Source organism: Trachinotus anak, unplaced genomic scaffold (genome assembly GCF_046630095.1).
Source record: "Trachinotus anak isolate AG129_WGS33_773 ecotype Australia unplaced genomic scaffold, CSIRO_AGI_Tana_v1 ptg000015l, whole genome shotgun sequence".
Classification (NCBI taxonomy): domain Eukaryota; kingdom Metazoa; phylum Chordata; class Actinopteri; order Carangiformes; family Carangidae; genus Trachinotus; species Trachinotus anak.
The window spans coordinates 4,335,091-4,353,430 of NW_027273866.1; the positions used below are offsets into that span (position 1 = coordinate 4,335,091).

At 41.0% G+C, this 18,340-nt stretch overlaps 1 protein-coding gene across 4 annotated transcripts in view; it reads right to left on the minus strand.

Annotated features, from left to right (window-relative positions):
* eml1 (EMAP like 1) overlaps positions 1-18,282 on the minus strand; it is a 59,874-nt gene extending 41,592 nt beyond the window's left edge. The window contains exons 1-2 of one of the 4 annotated variants that reach the window (XM_071498055.1): positions 17,293-18,282; positions 9,811-9,869 (exon numbers count right to left, since the gene is read on the minus strand). Coding sequence is in view for 3 of the 4 variants with exons in the window: in XM_071498051.1 (XP_071354152.1) it covers positions 9,258-9,285 (28 nt within the window). In the remaining variant the exon portion in view is untranslated. Of the gene's footprint in view, positions 1-9,257; positions 9,499-9,810; positions 9,870-17,292 lie in introns of those variants that run through there. The other 3 variants (XM_071498051.1, XM_071498060.1, XM_071498059.1) reach the window with 3 other exon arrangements.
* Positions 18,283-18,340: the final 58 nt, after the last annotated feature.

The window sequence follows — 18,340 nt, forward strand, 5'->3', positions numbered from 1 at the left end:
GCTGCTCCACCCCTCCTCGCTCCACACCTCCCCATTGTTCCCCCCATTCATATCACCCATCAGTGAATCCAGAGGGTGCACGCGCACACACACACACACACACACACACTATTGCAAAAGGGAAATTTAGGGGGAAAAAAAAAGTTTAAGAAAAGTAAAAGAAATGTTCTAACAGTCAGATATTTTTGTACAACCTGCAGGGTCAGAGCACATGGTTAACCATCTCACCATAAAACTTCCAGGAGGGGATCACTGTCCTCTCTAAGAGCACTCTAACAAGACCTGGCATCAGACCTCCTTTGCTTTCTCACCTGCCCTGCTGACTCTGTTTTTACAGCTTTTGTTTTTTGGAGGCACTTCAAGGTTGTACTCAAACTGAATGGGTTGTTCATTTCTTTCTCTTTTGTTTCTTTTCAGACTGAAACTGCTGACATTGTTTTATCCACAGATGATCAGTCAGTCTGTCAGTGGGCCAGGATTATACACAATCAAATCCAGAGCTGAGGAGGAAACAAGGTCAATCCTCTGTATGATCCAGCCACCATCTGTGTGCCTGTCCTATTGGGCTGCTTTGTGCTTTACACCGAATTAATCCAACCTGCGGCCCAACCAGATTCATGTAAACACTGAATTTAAACAAAGCCTAGGGACACATGGTATATTTTACAGTGGGTCAAGCTAATACAACTGTACACACATTAATGACAATGTTTTTAGGCTTCTGGGTAAAGGTGTGGTCAAACATTATAATATGATAGTGATCAACTTTATCAAAGATTTACAACGACATTTTAACAGTCCTTATCATGACACAAGGAAATTAGTAAAGACATAGCAGAGGGTCAAAAAATAACATTAAGATTGTATATTTTTCATTGAAGGGACTGGAAAATTTTGAGGTTAATGTGTTAAATCTAACATGCAAATGTAGCAGCAGGTAGCAAAGGTCACCCAATATGAGCCTGTGCCAAAGCAGAGTATGAGCCAACAGGAAAGAGAGAGAGAGAGAGAGCAGGAAACCCTCACCATGAAACAAGTGTTATTCATTTATTTCCCTGGTCATAACATTCACATGGAGTTCATGAGACTAACAGCCTAGTCATTATGCCAACTCACTGTCTTACAATTCAACCAACAGTCAAAGTCTGGAGGGCTGATTTTAATTTTAGACCCAAAGTAACTTTTTGTTGTCATGATAGCAGTATAGCTCTATGGATGACAATTTGTGAAAATACCGATTTATTATTTTGATTGCCATAAGATTTCATACAAAAATTCATGGCCTGCAGAGGATGAACCCTGATGACTTGTGATGACTTTGTTATTTTGCCTCAGTGCCACCAGCAGGTTGACATTTGCAGTATTAAGAGGAATGTCTTAATAGCTTTTGGAACTACTGACATTTCCACCAGACTCAGCTGTATTTGTGTTTAATGCTATTTAGACAATGTTAGCATGCTAGTACGCTAAGATGGTGAAAAAAGTAAACATGACAGCTGCTGAGACTCAGCATGTTGGCAGCGTCATTTTCAGCATGTTAGCACGCTAACGTTAGCATTTAGCTCCGAGCTGTGTCTGAGTACAGACTCACAAAGCTATTAGCGTGGTGCAGATGCAAAACTTGTTCTTTTGTAGACAATGAACTGACACAGAACAAGAAAAACAATACATTTTAAATGTTATATCTATTGTATATTCATATAAATGAAACCCCTGCATCCACTATTTTTTTTTTTTATCTACAACGAGCGTATGGTTTTCATTGACACTAAAATTTCTCCATTAGAAACATTAAAGTTCTATCTTTTTATATCTTATCTTACCTTAGGCTTTGGTCGGTAAAACCAAGATCAACTCTCAAAGTGTGACAGTGTGACATCTCGTAGCAGTATGAGAGACCAGAGCAGGGGATGTAATACTGTTCAGGACTGACAGGTTCACTCTTTTTAATAACTGTCTGGACAGGAGAGCAGAGATAGAGAAAGGGAGACACAGATTGAATGTGAGAGGGCAGAGCAAATCAGCTGAGTGACTGCTGAAAATACATCATTTCCCACCTGCTGGAGAAAATAACCTGTCATATCTAATACTTGCCACTGTTAATGTCAAAGTCCAGATTAAAACACATTTTATGACTTAATTATAATCTCTCATGTTGGAGAGTTTTAGCTTCAGGAAGTGAAAGTAGAGAGACAGCATCTGTCGTGCGTGTTAGTGATTTCCGCTCATGATCTATTTATCAAGGTCTAGTCCCACACTGATTAGGAAAAAAACTGACAAACCACTGTCTGCTGTGTGTGTGAAAGAGAGACAAATATCTTAGTTTAACCCGGCAAGATCGACTTGAATCCATAAAGAAGAGCCGTTGTTGAAAGTTTTTATCATCATGAATTATGTGGTGGAAATGTGACCTAGTTTCAATGGGGGGAGAATCCAGCAGAGTGATATCGTTTTATTCACAGCTCTGCATAATAAAAAGCACTTTGAGCTGCATCCGGCAGAATATGAGGACTCTCATGGCAACATAAATGCTGCATTCAAACCAAACATGACACACGCTCTGTGGTTCATCCCAGTAAATCATCTACCTTCTTACCTGCCATCTTTATTACATTATTACTAAATAAAAGTCTACAGCTATTCGAGTGGTTATAAGACTGTAAGGACAGCAGCGCTTTGAGCTAAATGTTAATTTTAGCATGCTAACATTCTCATTATGAGTATGCTAATATTTTAAGCAGGCATAATGTTTACTATGTTGGCCACCTTACTTTAGTGCGTTAGCATGCTAACATAAGATGATTAGCAGAACAGGCATCAGCTGAGACTGATTGGAACGTCATTCGTTTTTCATGCGTTCGGTCAAACCAAACTACTGCTATCACTATGGCTTTAGATGAAAAGTTGGAGGTCACCAAAGTTATTACAATTTATCCTGAGGACATGAATGTACCAAATTTCATCCCAATCCATACAATAATTGTCAATTACCATAAATGCCCAGCCAAAAATGTGAAGTTCATATTGTATGCAAATGTGTTTTAATAGTTTATTGTGCCATCTGCTGCACCAAACTCTATTTTTAAAACTGAATATTTCAGGAGACGTTTCCAACAGGAGCAGGTGACTAACATGGATTGTGTAACATGCTTTTTGTGATATGAGTGCACAGAAACAAGGCCACAGGATGAAAGCAAATGGCAGCTACACAGTGCAGTGCACTGGTGTGGGCCACACGAGCAGCAGCAATGCCAAATAATGATGTTATGATTCAGGAAAACTGGGTCACCACTTGTGTTTTTAGTGCAGTCTTTTGGACATGGTCTCTAATAGCATTATGCATGTAGAGATCCACTGCCAGACTCTGTAATATCTACAAAGACCCACATTTACCCACATTTAAGACATTTAGAGAAAGAGGAAACGTGGGAATGTACCGCATTTTGTGAGAGTAGGGCTAATTCATCATTTTGTCTATTCAGTAAAAGCACTGTATGGGTAAAATGGGTCTGATTAATGCTTGATCGGTATTTAAAATAAAACTGTAAATACAGGCCTCAGTGTGCGGCTGCAGCTACAGTCGCAGTAAGATAAACAAGGCAATCCTTACTGGATTAAAGGTGACTCATAGTGAAAGTGTTTGGTGGCTCAGGCATGAAACACAACAAATCCTGTCCCCTATTAAGTCTCTGTGGATGCTGCCTCAAAGAAAGACTTTATGGGAGAGAGACAGGGAAGGCACGCAAGTGAAGAAGAGGAGAATCTGCTTTTGGTCTGAAAATAGCTCCTAATCCTGAGGCTGTAGAGCAGTGTTACAGGTCCTGCTCCAGCTCCTCTTCCCTGTGTGGTGGTATATATGGCTCTGCCAATCACAGGTTAAACATAGTATGTTCTCATTATAGCACAGGTTAATTGATGACAATCTATCTGGATTGTCCAAGACAAATACTTAGTATCATCTAACTTTCGGTTGAGTTTTACAATATGTGCGTTAAAATTTGAAGCTTTACAACCATAAAGTGAGTCAGCAGTTTTTAAGCCACAGCTTCACAGGAGATTTGCAATTTTCTATAGTTAATAAGTTTTTGATTTATGCAAAACATAAGGTCTGTGGTAAACCGAGTAAACAGAGTTCTACAATTTGTTGCATGACAAATGACACCGCTTAATATCTCCACTGGGAGCTTTAAGGCTGTATTTTACTCTTTTTATATACAGTCTATGATTTTACTGCACATTTTAAACTGTCCAGTGTTGACTCACAACATTGAGTGACTATCACCAGCCACGTGGCAGCTACACCATCACAACCACTGAGCAACAATAACTGTAAAATCCCGAACCCTCAATCCTCATCCTGAGTCTTTATAGAGGCCTTAGTGTAAAATTCTGCTGAGATGCAGACCCTTTACAAACAATTCAAAATTTTACTTAGGTACAAAAGAAAAATAATATCAAAGTTAAAAGTACTCATTGTGCAGATATGGTTACATGTTACACTATTTATTACTGATTACAGTATGTATACTTCAGTGTTACAGTTGAAGTGGAGCTAATTATTGCGTCTTTGTATACTGCTGCGTAATAGACACTATATGATGCATCATATTTTATGAGGTCATCAATTACTTTATGTGTAAAATTATTATTATTTTTCCAAAGTGTAGCTATCACACAGATAAAGTGGAGTAAAAAGTACTATGTTCCACTCTGAAAATGAGTGAGTAGAAGCATAAAATCTAAGTATTCAAGTAAAGTACAAGTTGCCAAAGATCCTGGTAAAGAATCATGGACAGTGAACACAGACTTAAACAAAGCTAGTGTGAGAAGTCAGAGTCCAAAAAGTGAATCTGGCTGACAGTCTAAAAGTAAACTAAGGTTTAGGTGAATTAATCTACTAAATGCAGAACTCCTAAACAGATGAACCCTTAATCCAAATGTAAACTGAACACCAGTGGTTCATATACGCTACATGACCCAGTTTTAAGAGAAGATTTTCCCACAACCAACTCTCTTATTTCAAGCAGCTCTTCAGCCATACAATGTGCTTCAGAGATGAAAGTGTCATCTTTTATTGACCATAACAATACCCCTGTCTCTGTTGCACAGTAGGTCCCTAATGGAGTCTCTGTTTGGAGTCAAGTCAAGTCACTTTTATTTATGCAGCCCAAGATCACACATCTGCCTCAAAGGAGCTTTAAAATCTGTCCAGCATACAACACCCTCTATATTTAGACCCTCAATTTGGCTTTGCAGAAATTCCTCTAAATCCTTCCTTTAAGAGGAAGAAAAGGGAACAAACTGCACAAGACGAGGCCTCCGTCTTCCAGGATAGACTCGGCAGACGTGCAAAATAGATATTGCACATGTGCAGAGAACAGGATTAGATTTTCAGTGAGCACACAGGCAAACACTTCAACAGGACCGGCATGCAGATGGTCACGCAGAGATAATGATTCTGCACAAAGAGTATGACATTCATAACACCGTGACACCGTATCAAATCAGATTGCGAATATTACCTGAGCCTTCACTGCTTCTGTGTCAACCTTTGCTACCTCTTCCTGCCTTCCTTCCTCCCTGCCTGACCTCCTCGCCTTCACACTAATGATGCCATAGAAGTGGTGGAGAGGGGTTATAAACCATACCGAGTTCTAATCTATATGTTAATGAGGCATAACTTGGATACAGAAACAGGATTGGTGAAATTCAGTGTATTGCAGTCTATGGGAATCTCCTAATGTGACTGCTGTTGAGTATGACCATTAAAAAGCAGCAAACAGCACTTTGCAGCTCAGTAGGAGACATTGTAATTCGTCAACCTCCTACAACTCTGAAAATGATCCATGTATCTAAAGGACGGCGATCTACACTGTGAAAATCCAAGAGTGCTATGGTGTGTGATACGGACACACACTGTGCATCGCAGAGTGTGCTGTGTGTTCTCTCAAGCGTCTGCAGCATTAATCACATTTGACTTGGCCACTGAAACATCCATGTACACCCTTCCCCCCATTTCCTGAACAACCAAGAACTCTGCTCTACTCTTTCTCTCTGTACAAGCAACATGCAACATATATGTCCTATGAATACACACAGAACTGACATGACCAAGGGTGAAAACACTTACTCCTTCTGCACAGTGTTATCGTTTACTTGCTTTTCATGCACCACCTCCCACAAACTTACACTATCAATTCTTTTTTCTATTAAATTGATAAGCTTTGCATTTCATGTTATTCTTTTTATCTTTACTCTTCATTTTTCCTGCATCAAATGACTTTCCTTCTTGCACTTGCCAGTCTCCGCTCTCCTGCTCCTTTCAAAGTCAAAGCAACTCAGTCCTTCAATCGATACAGCCTAAAATAAACTCTGATGGAGGAAATCTTTCGTCTGCTGCTGCAGAATTGACTCGAATGCATATGCTGTGGCAGTCACGCCCCTCTCTGTGTGTCTCAAACGTGCACACACACAGACACACAAAACTGCAAGTGACTCTGTGACAAATGACCCATTTTCAGACAGTTTGTTAACAAGAGAAATAGGTTTGACATCAGCAAAGCTACTTGTGCTCAGATTCAGGGCACAGATGGAACGCTGACGTCAGCAGGACATGACGATGTCCTCATCTCTCATCTGCATTTTTGAACACATTTATTCCAGTGTGCCCACACACACACACACACACACACACACACACACACACACACACACACACAGGTCTCCATGTACAGCATCTGTATTGCAGGCAGTGGAAACTGGATGCTGATGGTTTTTCTTTCACATAAAGACTTGTCATCTTCCACTGATGCCTCCATAAGTCTCAGTTATATGACACGCAGCAGCCAGTGCTGCTTTTCATTTTCCACCAAACTGATCTGCTTAGAGACAGCCACCGCTTCGCGCCTTGCCCCTTCACCCCCCCACCCCTCCACGTCTCCTTCTCATTTCCCACTCACTTATCCTCCTTTGCCATATCTCATTTTCTACACTTTTAGCAACTCATCTCCTTTTGTATCACTGGCCCCGTTTTCATCCTTTTTTCCTATTTAACTTCCCACTTCTCAGATAGTTTGCTTTTCCTTTACTGAGTGATCAGAACCACTATTCATAAAATATGCTAATACTGTCACCTGCAGGACATTTGTTGAACTGCAACAGTTTATTTTGTCTTTTGCCTGCGAGTCAGTGCTGGGAATTGAATGTATATCAAAATAAAAGTCCATTCTGGAACTTACACATTAAAGGCTAACTCTGGCCATCAGGACCTTGTTGTATCTTGTCATTGCACATATTTATTTATCATAGATCCTATAATTACAACGCAGTAACAATCCTAAAATAACCCATTAAGATAAAATGGCATTTAAAACATCAGCACATTATTTGCAATCAACAACCTTATACACGGGTGTGAACAACACAGTTTGGGCTAAAAAAAATTGCTCAATGAAACCACTGAAACTGAACCTAAAAACTTCCCTGACTCTCAAGCTACCAGGCCAAATTTCCAAACTGTTTATTTCTACAAGTTGTTTGTCTGTTTCATACAGATGATTGGACTGAGCACATAAACCTCTTCTTAACCTCTTCAATGCCAGAGATTCTTAGTAGGCCTCCCAATGCATCATCTTTGCACACAGACTGTGTAATCTGTTTTCTGGACAAGCACTCTTTAATCTACAGTACTTTACTTTAAAAGAGTCCTCCACCTATTTAGCGCTCAACTGCTGTAACATTGTTGAGTTGGACTCACAATGGACAGATTAAAAGAAAAAGTATCAGACTCTATACACCTCGTTGGAGTTCCCCTTTAAATTCTAGTGCAGATCTCAAGTTTCCAAATACCAAATGTTTGAATAAAAGTAATGAGGCATCCTCTCATTGAAAATATTGCACAAGGCTGCATTTGTGCTGCCATGAAATTGACACCTTTCATTTGAATATTTTAATTCATCAAGCAGACACAAAATATGAACTAAAAATATTATCACCTGTGTGGAAAAAAAATACTTTCAACCTGTCACTTTAACATTACATAAGTTGGCATTTCAATGTAATAGGGTTAAGTGGTTTATGAGTTTGTCTCATCAGCTGGTGAAGCAAACAAGGGCAGGAGGTGACTTAAGGACATTTAAGTGCATCAGTTAAAGGATCACAGTCATTCAGCTTTTCACGTTCAGTGCCATTTCCTGGCAAATACCCTGGGGAATGATATGATGTGATAATGGAGGTGTGGTCTGAAAGCGGTCAGCTGCCTATCAAATGCAATTACCACAAACTTGGTGGTTGTCGCCAAGGCTGCGGTTTGTGTAACTGACAACATCAAACAGTTCTCATACTCCTGAGTGATGTTCAATTACCTTGAAGAGGGAACCATGCATGGATTGAGCCAGAGAGGAAACAGGAAAAAGAGGGGATAAAAGGACAGGGAGGGAAGATAGAGAGGAGGAGGTGGAGGGAAAGGGGCTAACAGAATGACACATGAGTGAGTGAAAGAACAAGACAAGGGAAGGTTACTATTTATAACTGATTGTTTCTGTTACTCTGTCAGCTGGGAGGTAGTTATGCTTCAGTTAGTCTGTCAGCTTGGCTGCACTTGAGGGAAATGACCCTTAACTTAATGCTTTTCTGCTACAGACACACACATGCAGGCACTCACACATCCACAATCAGACACCTGCACATACACAACACATCTGTGTTGCATTTGACCCTATAGACCTTGAACAGCCAGGTCACACGCAGCGTTGTTGTGTCCACAAATCCTTCCCACAGGAACAGGACAGACTGACAAGACGGACAACTTGCTAGGAATTTTTTTCCTCCACCCGGCCTGGCTTCTTTCTCTACTGTCTCTCTCCTCTCTTTCATCCTCGACATTTCTCTGATTAAAACTTCTGCAAAGTCACTCTGCATTATTTTGATGAAACCAGAGGCAAATTGTTCCAAGTTTCCATATAAGGGCCCAAACTGAACCGGCTCCACTTTGGGGCTGAATGCTTGCTGGGTGAGCTGTCCCAGTGGAGGGCTTAGACTAAAAGAGGATGGGCTGAGAAAGACCCCCACCCTCAAACATACACACAGTGACAGAAAACACACACACACACCCACACACACCCACACACACGGAGACTAAGAAATCCAAACAATTTACAGAAAAGCATGCAAACATATGCAACTCATACATCTCTTTTGAACATGGACATGTGCACACTTCCATGCAAGAGTCATGCAGACTTTATGTTTTGTCTTACCCATTGGTAGCCCCTCACAGTCAGACATGGCCACAGAGAGTGAGGAGGATCAGGACAGTGTCTTTTCTTGTTGGCTGGGTCTCTGCAGCCTGAGTCTCTGTATCTGTGCCTTCTTGGTTTTGCTGCTCTGGCTGAACTCTCTGTTTTAGCCTCTTAGCTGTTAGGCTCTCCCTCTGTTTAGCTCTCTTACTTTACTTTATCTCCCTTAACCTCCCCCTTCACTCTCCCTCGCTCAGCAATCTGACCAGTGGCCAGTAGATATGCCAATCAAACATTGCACACTGTTCTATTGGACACTAAATTTGTAACGAACAGCTCTCACTACTGGGATACTGTTTCCCTTAGATATGGCAGGCATTTTTGAATATGATTTCATCCACTTTCTTATATATATATATATATATATATATATATATATATATATATATATATATATATATATATATATATATATCTCATAACACATATCTCACCATTAAAATCAAATAAAAGAAAACATTTTTTATAGCCTGCAACAAAATGAGAATGTCAGGCTTTCCTCTCACAAACTCACCATGACAGTTGCAGAATCACAGTTATTTTCCACTAAACTTTTCTCCTCATCCCTTGAGCCTGTAACAGAAAACACACAAAGTTCCAGTTAACTTCTTATCCCTTGAGAGACAGGTTGGCCAAAACCTGGCAGTGTAACTAAAAAGTTCTTTTTTTTTTTTTGGCAGTAGTAGCTTTTGTTTCCTGTCAGGGGCGCTAGTGTCTCATTGAACTGCTGCTCCCTCATGTATGGAGAAATTCTTTGTTGTGTTCAGCTCCTCAACTGTCCTGGTTACCAAGAAATTTCCAGGGTCCAGTAACTCTGTACACGGGACTCCAGTTCTGACAGCTAAACTTAATCTCAGTGCTCTGTTTTATTTCCTATAAATAATTCAGGAGCCATGTTAATGAGTAGTTGCACTTTATACAGACCTCAGGCAGGCAGCCAGGAGAGCAGAATAACAGAGATAAAGTTCTCTCTTTTGCAGAGAGACATGAAGTAAAGAGGCAACATAAAGAGAAAAGCAGGGAAATCAAAGATCACAGCCAGCTTTGTCTCGCCTCCTAAATCCTTTCAGAGACAAAGAAAAGTGCTCGCCAGGCACTTCATAATGCTGTACAGGTCACTGGCCCACTTGAGTGCAAAAATGTTCCTCAGAACATACTTTACGCTGCGCAGCTTCGATTAAGCTCTCTGCCGACCTTTCCACACACTCATTCCTGAATTACTTTTCAGCTTACTCAGCTGACCCTTTGTCACTTGACTGAGAGGATTATCACGAGGGAAGGGTCCAGCATGTGACTAAGTGGGGTCAGATGGTAGACTTGTCCAGCAGTAACCAGTGTCATAGAGGTTAGGATTTAGTGTTAGGGGACCGGGGTTATCTTGAGATTTGAGAGAGAACACAAGGGGGATGAGATGTAGAGGGGTTTCCTGCTCCATTATCTGTTCTCCAGACCCCAACACAACCCACCAACCCCAAACCTAACACAGCAGCCAAAGCCTGAACACCAAGGACCAGCTTTTATGTTTGATCTCCAACTCTTATTTGCAGAAGAGCTTGAAGGCTCTTTTGCAAACGTAACCTAAGCCTTCAACCCAAAGAGACCCCTCGACCCCCCTCGCTCTGGTAAACAGAAAGTGGACCATCCACCGCTGTGACTGTTTTTACACACTAGTGATCGCATGCAATTTCTTCAGCTGACGTAATATACTCCAGTGTCCAGTATGGTGCAACAATTATGCTTAATTAGATTGTAAAGCAGCTTAATATGGGTTTTCAGTACTTGCAGTGGTTACAAACATTGCAACGTTTATATGAACACAAGAGACTGAGGTATGAGGAAAAGTCAAGCTGAAGCAGGAAATCCCTGAACGTGTTCAAAACCTCTGTTCACCTCTAGTTGGAGTTTTTGCCTCTATCCGATACGCTTACCAGTCAGGTATGAATTGATTAGTAACCACAGTGAGATTATGGCACCCATTTGCTAAAGTAAGTCTATGTAAGAAAGAATGACATTTGTCAACAGGCAGTGCTGACATGTTGATCTTAATTAAGTATAACAGATAAAACACAAAGCTTTTGTCTTTATTTAAATCCAGGAAAACACTGAGAGCCCTCACTTTCAATGGTGCCCTGTTACAATAAAGAAAGAGCACAAAAAAGAAGAAAAAACAGATTGTAACATCAAATATTGGTACCAGAGTGATGAGACATCAACAGCGGTTGAGGTGAAAAGTAACTGAATATTAAACAGCAAAAATCTAATAAGATAAAAACAATTATAGTAAAAACAATCAGACATTCCTGTGGACTGGAGGGTTAGGTGCAAAGACCTGTCTGGGAAGTCATTCTGATGACTGATTATTGTGTATAGGTGAGCATAAAGGATAGAGAAGAAGAAGAAGAAGAAGAAACAAGCTCACTGTGGAAGTGTGTGGAGAGTTGTTACAACAGAGGCTAGCTGCAGCAATTCACGAACAATTACGGTAACATTTCAGGACAAACAAACAAGTTGACGACATGTTGTTATGAGGATGACAAATGAAACTCACCCTGAGTCTGTGAGGCCTGTCTTCGCCTGTTTTTGAGCTTCTTACATTAAGTTTGTAAGGTGTTTCCTCAGGTCGTCTGCAACTTGTTCTTTATGATCCGCGTCAGATTCAAAATATCTCCATACACCAGGCATGGTAGGGTTTTGTCCCCCAGAAGTCCTAAAGACCCGTTGCTGCACTTGCTGTTGTCATTCCACCTGTTGTTGTTATTGTTTACTGGGCCTGCCTTCTTCTTCTTCTCTCCAAGTTTAAAGTCAGACTAGGACACTGTCAGACTAGTGTTATTATACTGGTCTCATCAGTCCTGGAAGAATCACATCTCCAGTACTAACTAACATCTACCTTCAGTAGCCTACGTATGATGCAATCTAACATATAGAATTACATACAATACATCCAGACACACAGGAATCTCTTTTCACCACTGTTACATGATGATGAAAAGTATTTCCTCAACTTTTTTTTTTACATCTACTAAGTCATTGTGTTTGTTATAGGAATAGTTGCAGCTGTTCACAAACTGGATGGTGACCTTTCTGACACAACACTTTTTCTCTTCAGTTTATCTCTCTCCATCACTGTCTGTGTCTCGCCCAGTCTCAGGCGACCTCTGGCTAAAGCACTCTCTCTTTCTGCCAAGATGTTTTTCTTTCGCTCCCCTCCCCTGCGTCAGTGTGTTTGTCTACTTCAATCTCAGTGTCTCTACAAGTCGCTATCACTGTCTATCACTATCTGCCCAGTGCACCAGTCTATATTTCCCTACATCTCTAAGCTAATTATTTTACCTATTTACAAAATCACTTTGCCTTGTCTCCAAGTGTCTTTACTATTGTCTCTGCTTAATTAGATGTGGTTAATGTAAGTTGTTGATAAAAAAAAAATTATAAATAGATACATTAATTAATCAGCCAAATGCATAAAAAAAATTAATTATTTCCATCTTTTATATCTTACTATTTAATGATATGTATTGATGGAAACTTTTATCTTCAGGTTAATCTTTGTATTAAACTCCAATAGCGAGGATGTTTATGGTGTCCGTTGTTGTTTTCATATGTTGTTGTATAATTGTGCTGTGCATTAATAAGACTAATTTTAATTGTGGTTTAAAAGTCTAGTATTGCTAAACTACTAATAGACAAATAAATAAAAAAGATAGAATAATTAAATAAATGTATCTCTTGAATGATCATTTCATTACATTAAATCCTACGTGTAATTAATCATTTTTGAAACGTGACAATTGAATTCATTAATTACACTTAATCAAGCAGCTAATCAAATGACTCACCACAGTCTCCAAATGAGACTGTTAATCTGTCTCCAGTTTAGCTGCAGCTTAAAGTTTAGAGACCTGCAGTTTAAAACCCTGTGTTTTCTTTAAACAACAGAGGTGATGCAGGCTGCTATTATCACACCACATACAAGAATTAAAAAAATTGTGAGTGTAACATCAAAATACACCACAGGTAATTGCTAAAAGGGACCGTAATTAATAGGAGTGAAAAGGCCTCTAGCCTGTTTTAATGGGTCTATGTTAATGATCCTCCAATGGCAGCAGCAGTTGTATATGCAGGTACTAATGAACTCTTAATAGTGTTAAATCTAACAGCCTCTGAATGATTCCACTAACTGTTTTATGGCTGTGTGGGCAGAACCCTAATTGGGGACTTGTGGCAAAGAGCTGCATTTCACAGCTCTTCACAGGTTTAACAACCTGCACAAGTCAACTGAAGCTACACTTCATTGTGCCAAAGACAAGTATCACAATTGCAATTATAGTAAGTTACACTATTGTGAAGTATTTTGTCCATCAAAAATACAGCAAGGCATCTGGTAACACATATAAAATGCTAAAAGAAAGACATCAACGATAAATAACTTCATAATTTCAAGTAACTGTATATTTATGTGCAAAAAAATCACATTAATTCTACATCAAATAGCAGAAGGAAGAAACAAAGGGCTTTTTGATTGCGATAAAAGGCCTTTTCCCTCATCGCCCAGGCCTCTATGTCTTATAAACTCGAAAAATGCGAGAAGTGAAAGTTTATGGATCAACAGGATTACTCTGAGGAGAGTGTTTGCTCATTGTGTCCAAAATGAAAGGGTCAAATTTTATGTGCAGAACAAGAACTAGACTTGTTTGTGTGTTTCGAGAAATTGGAAAATCTTATAAAATTTAAAGTCCTGGATGTACAAATTAATTTAATTTGGGTATAATTCTGTAACTCAGGGGGAGACAAAGGATGTATTTGTGATAGAAGATTAACTGTAGAGGAGGAAGTGTTCCTCTGTCTGGGGGCAACAGTCCCCCTGCTGAGAAATGGCCGAGGTGTGACGGAGGGGATTCCAGAGCACGCAACAAAAGGCAGGAGCTTTGATTTGAAAAGCAGCGGTAGTCAGCAACACACACACACACACACACACACACACACACACACAAACCACAGTTCCTGATCCTCAGCAGCTCTGCCCTCAGGTCTCAGCCAGTTGAAAGACGGGGGAAACTCCAGATGCTTCACAGCAGTTGTGGGCTGTGACTTGGAAGAAGACGGGAGCAGTGGAAGACTGGCAGGCGGAGGACACTGATGGAGGGTTGGAGTTATGTATGGAGTGGAACAATTTAACAGCAGTGGTGGAGGCCTAAATTAATAGTAAAGCAATGGAAGGTTTTTTTGGCCTGAGGAGCGTTTCCAACAGAGAGGGAGGGCAGTGGCAGCAGCAGCAAAGGTGGACGGGTGGGGTGAAAGGAGGCTCCACAGACTCTCTATGATGGATGGACTGGTGAGGAAGAGAGGTGGGGGGTGGGGAGGTGGGGGCTTCAAAAGAAAAATGACCCAGCCTGCTGCTGTGATGTAGTGGGAGGGAATGCGGGGCAGAGGAACATGTGGGGATCTCATAACGAAAAAAAGGTTTTGCAATCCCTCCAAGTGAGGCTGCCCAAACACAGACATTCAGTGAAGATACAACTCTGATCATGAAATAGATACGCTATTCTCATGATTTTGTGAAATACGCTGTGGCTCAGATTTCTTTTTTTTTTTAATGTCAACACACCATTTTAAAGCGAATTATGCAGCACTTTAGTTTTGCCACATACCAGATAACTACGCAGTGGGTCCATGGAGATGTCACTGGATACAATGCTGAGCTATTACACCTTTCAAGATGCCTCTGTGGCTTTAGTGGTGGGTATAAACCTTTTGACTGGGGTTAACTTCGGGGCTTTTAAAACATGATCCAGCTTCACCCCCTCCCCTCTACCACTCACTGCAGACAGACAGAAATGAAAACCTCTCCTCCTCACACACACCTACTTGCTCTCTGCTTCAGGGCCTGCTAAAGCCATTATGTCTCTAAAAGAGATAGTATCGGCTCCAGGCAGACAGACAAATAGTTAGTTAGACAGTTAGATATACAGACAGCACCCTGCAAACTAAGAAGCCTCTGTGCTCGGGACAGGCCGGCTAAATGTCTGGCTACTCTTCAGAGGCTCTCAGGTGTGACCGGCTGGTCTCCTGTGTACCGCAGCCAAGGCGGCAGACAGGCACAGAGGTGTTTCTGTGAGCCTGGAGTCGAGTGAATATCTGCTCTATCTCTCCCGTCACAGGCTGCATACGCTTCTGCGAGCAACTCAAACACAAGCCAGATCTTCTTTCCTGCAGAACTATGCAGGCTTTCACTGAGTTAATGCATATTTTTAGTCTGAGCCAAGGTCAAACATTTTGCCAAAGACCTGTCTGACACGTAATTTTTCCCAGCAGCTGCGGTTTCTAGCATTTGATGACTAACTTTGCATTTGAATCAAAGACTTAAGCCAGACCACAAATGCATTGCATGAGGATTTTAAGAGAGAATGATGGAGGCTTTGGTTCTTAGCTCAGTCACAGACATCTTTCTTACTGCACTCACACTGTTACATCGGTGGAGCCTGAACCCCACCGAAGAGGCCCTAATGTCCCCCTCCTTGCAGACACACACACACGCACACACACGCACAAGTCTTCCCTAAAATTGCTGATGGCTTGTTTTCACGAACATATATTATTTCCAGATGGAGGTCATGAATAAAACCCGACGGAAACAAGTCGGGTGAAACTGGAAACTTAAAAAAACAGAAATGGTGGGGCATGGAGCTGAGTAAAAAAAACAATCTTTCTCCTCCCCCACTTGTTCCCTCAACCTTTCACGAAACACCAACTTGTCAGTCATACGGTTAAAAACAGAGGAGCACTGTACCACACATGAACACGAGGACAGTAACACCACATGATGGTTTCTAAAAGTTTCACCACGATGCAAACATGAAAACATCTCTACACAAAATATGACTCACGACAAAATAAACAAGAAAAGAAAGAGCTCAGAGCCTTTTCAGCTTCCCAGCTAAATAAACAAAGTCAGGAAAGAAAGGGAATACTTTCAGACTCAACTGAGAATACAAAAACTATGCTGTGAAGACCTCCTCTGGAACAACCGCAGAAGATGGTGCTGATTCACCAACCCAAGGCTCTCCACCCAACCTGAATATGAAGAAGGGTGCATTGCTGTGCTGTGAATATGCACCGCATTCAACCGAATAACCTAATGAATCCATCATCGCTCGCATTTGTGATGTGTTTCGAAACATTTCAGCATAAAACAACATGTGCAAACTTCGTACTAAGCCAGAACATCCATTAGCTCTGTCAAAAAGATTGCCAAGACAAACCAGTCAGACGCCAGACATTTTCTTCTCCGTGGAGGAGGATGAACCGCAGCTGTGAGTTCTAATAACTCAAAGCTTATCACTGGAAGAAATTCAAGGGATGTGCTCTGTATTATCATGATATCGCTCTCATGTTTGTACAGTCATGAAGCCACACCCACCAGACAGTTAGCTTGGTTTAGCACAAAGGCAAAAACCCAGCTCAAAGAGGTAAGAAAAAAAAAATCCGTCAACCATCACCTCTTAATCTCAGTAACATGCTCTGTTTTTTAATCTGACCAAAAATTGCAGTGTAGTAGTTGTGCCACACTATTTCTTAGCAGGGACCAGTGACTTCCCTCTAAAACAGCGTTACCTTTTAGAGCCAGGCTGGCCGTTCCCCTTATTTCCAGTCTGTATTATAGGTGAAATTAGCTAATTGCTAGCTATAGCTGTATATTAGCAAGAAAATGACTAAGGATTTTTTTTCCGATAACTTTGCTTTCACAGTGTAAACAACCAAAACAACTAGCTGTTTCCACCGTGCTATGCTAAGCTAATCGGCTGTTTGTAGTTGCTTCGTGGTATCAATCCTCTCATCTACTTGTTGGTATGAAAGCAAACGCATTTCCCGAACAATTCCTTCGGTTGTTTTTCCTAACATTTTTGTGGCTGTCTGCAGTTCTTTGTCAGGTTTTCAGTCTTTTCACCTTAGCGCAGATAAAACACACACTCATGTGGGGGATTTTTTCCCTTACCATGCAACCAGTCCTTCTACTCAGTCCTGCTGTGTTGGTCCATTGAGTTGGTCTTATCTAATCTGACTCAGACTCCTTATCTCCATAATCAGACTCTAATCAGCAAGCTTTGTCCAGACAAAAAGGGGCCAACATGAGGCAAAGAGGATCCTGAGAACTCGCCGGTGTCTCCGCAGTAAAAGAGCAATTTGTGGACAGAACATGTCCTTTCAAGTCGGTGCTAGTGGTATGGCTGAATGGTAAAGGAATCACCACAAAACCAACTGGGATTTGCAGTATCTACTGTAGTAGTCTTGTTCTCTGGTTGTGTTACTTCAGCCAGATGTTGGATCATTTCAGCATCAATTGTTGTTATGTTATTAGAATTATTGAGAATTTAAAAGAGTTTAATATTTCAATTGACCAAAATTGAGCATCAAGATTTAAGTTTTTGATTTTATTTTTCTCTTTGCAACTGCAACAGGAAATATGTCAAGAGTGGGGGATGGTATGTTACAGAAATATCTGGCTTGTATCAAGCCATCATAGGTATTTGGTCTGCTCTTTCTCCCCTGTCAGAAACTCTGTGGCTGACGAATCTTGATGTTACATGTCCTGACCTTACAAATCCTTACATTCTGCCACCCTGCAGTCCTGCCATTATCAGAACCTGACCAGGTCCCTCCTGGCAGGCACAGATGGCAAGCCCATTCGTGTGCAAACCGCAGATTCAGCTCTGATTGTCCTGCTGACTGTCTTTGTCTTACAGTATCACCACCTCTCTCACCATGAGAAAGGGCCAGTAAGTAAGCTAATTTACATGTATTAATTAAGGCTCATAATGAGCCCAGCATGACAAGGCATTTGAATGCATTCCTCTGGTATTGTGCAAACTCTGCGGAGCTCTGTAGGTTTGCAGTCTCGCCCATTCAGATGGGCTACAGATTGTAGATGCGGGGGCACGCAATCAGATAAAGAACTTAAACACACAAAAAACCAGGTCAGTATACACATGCAAGTTTCACCTCCCCCACTGACGCCCACACACGCACACAGACACACACACACA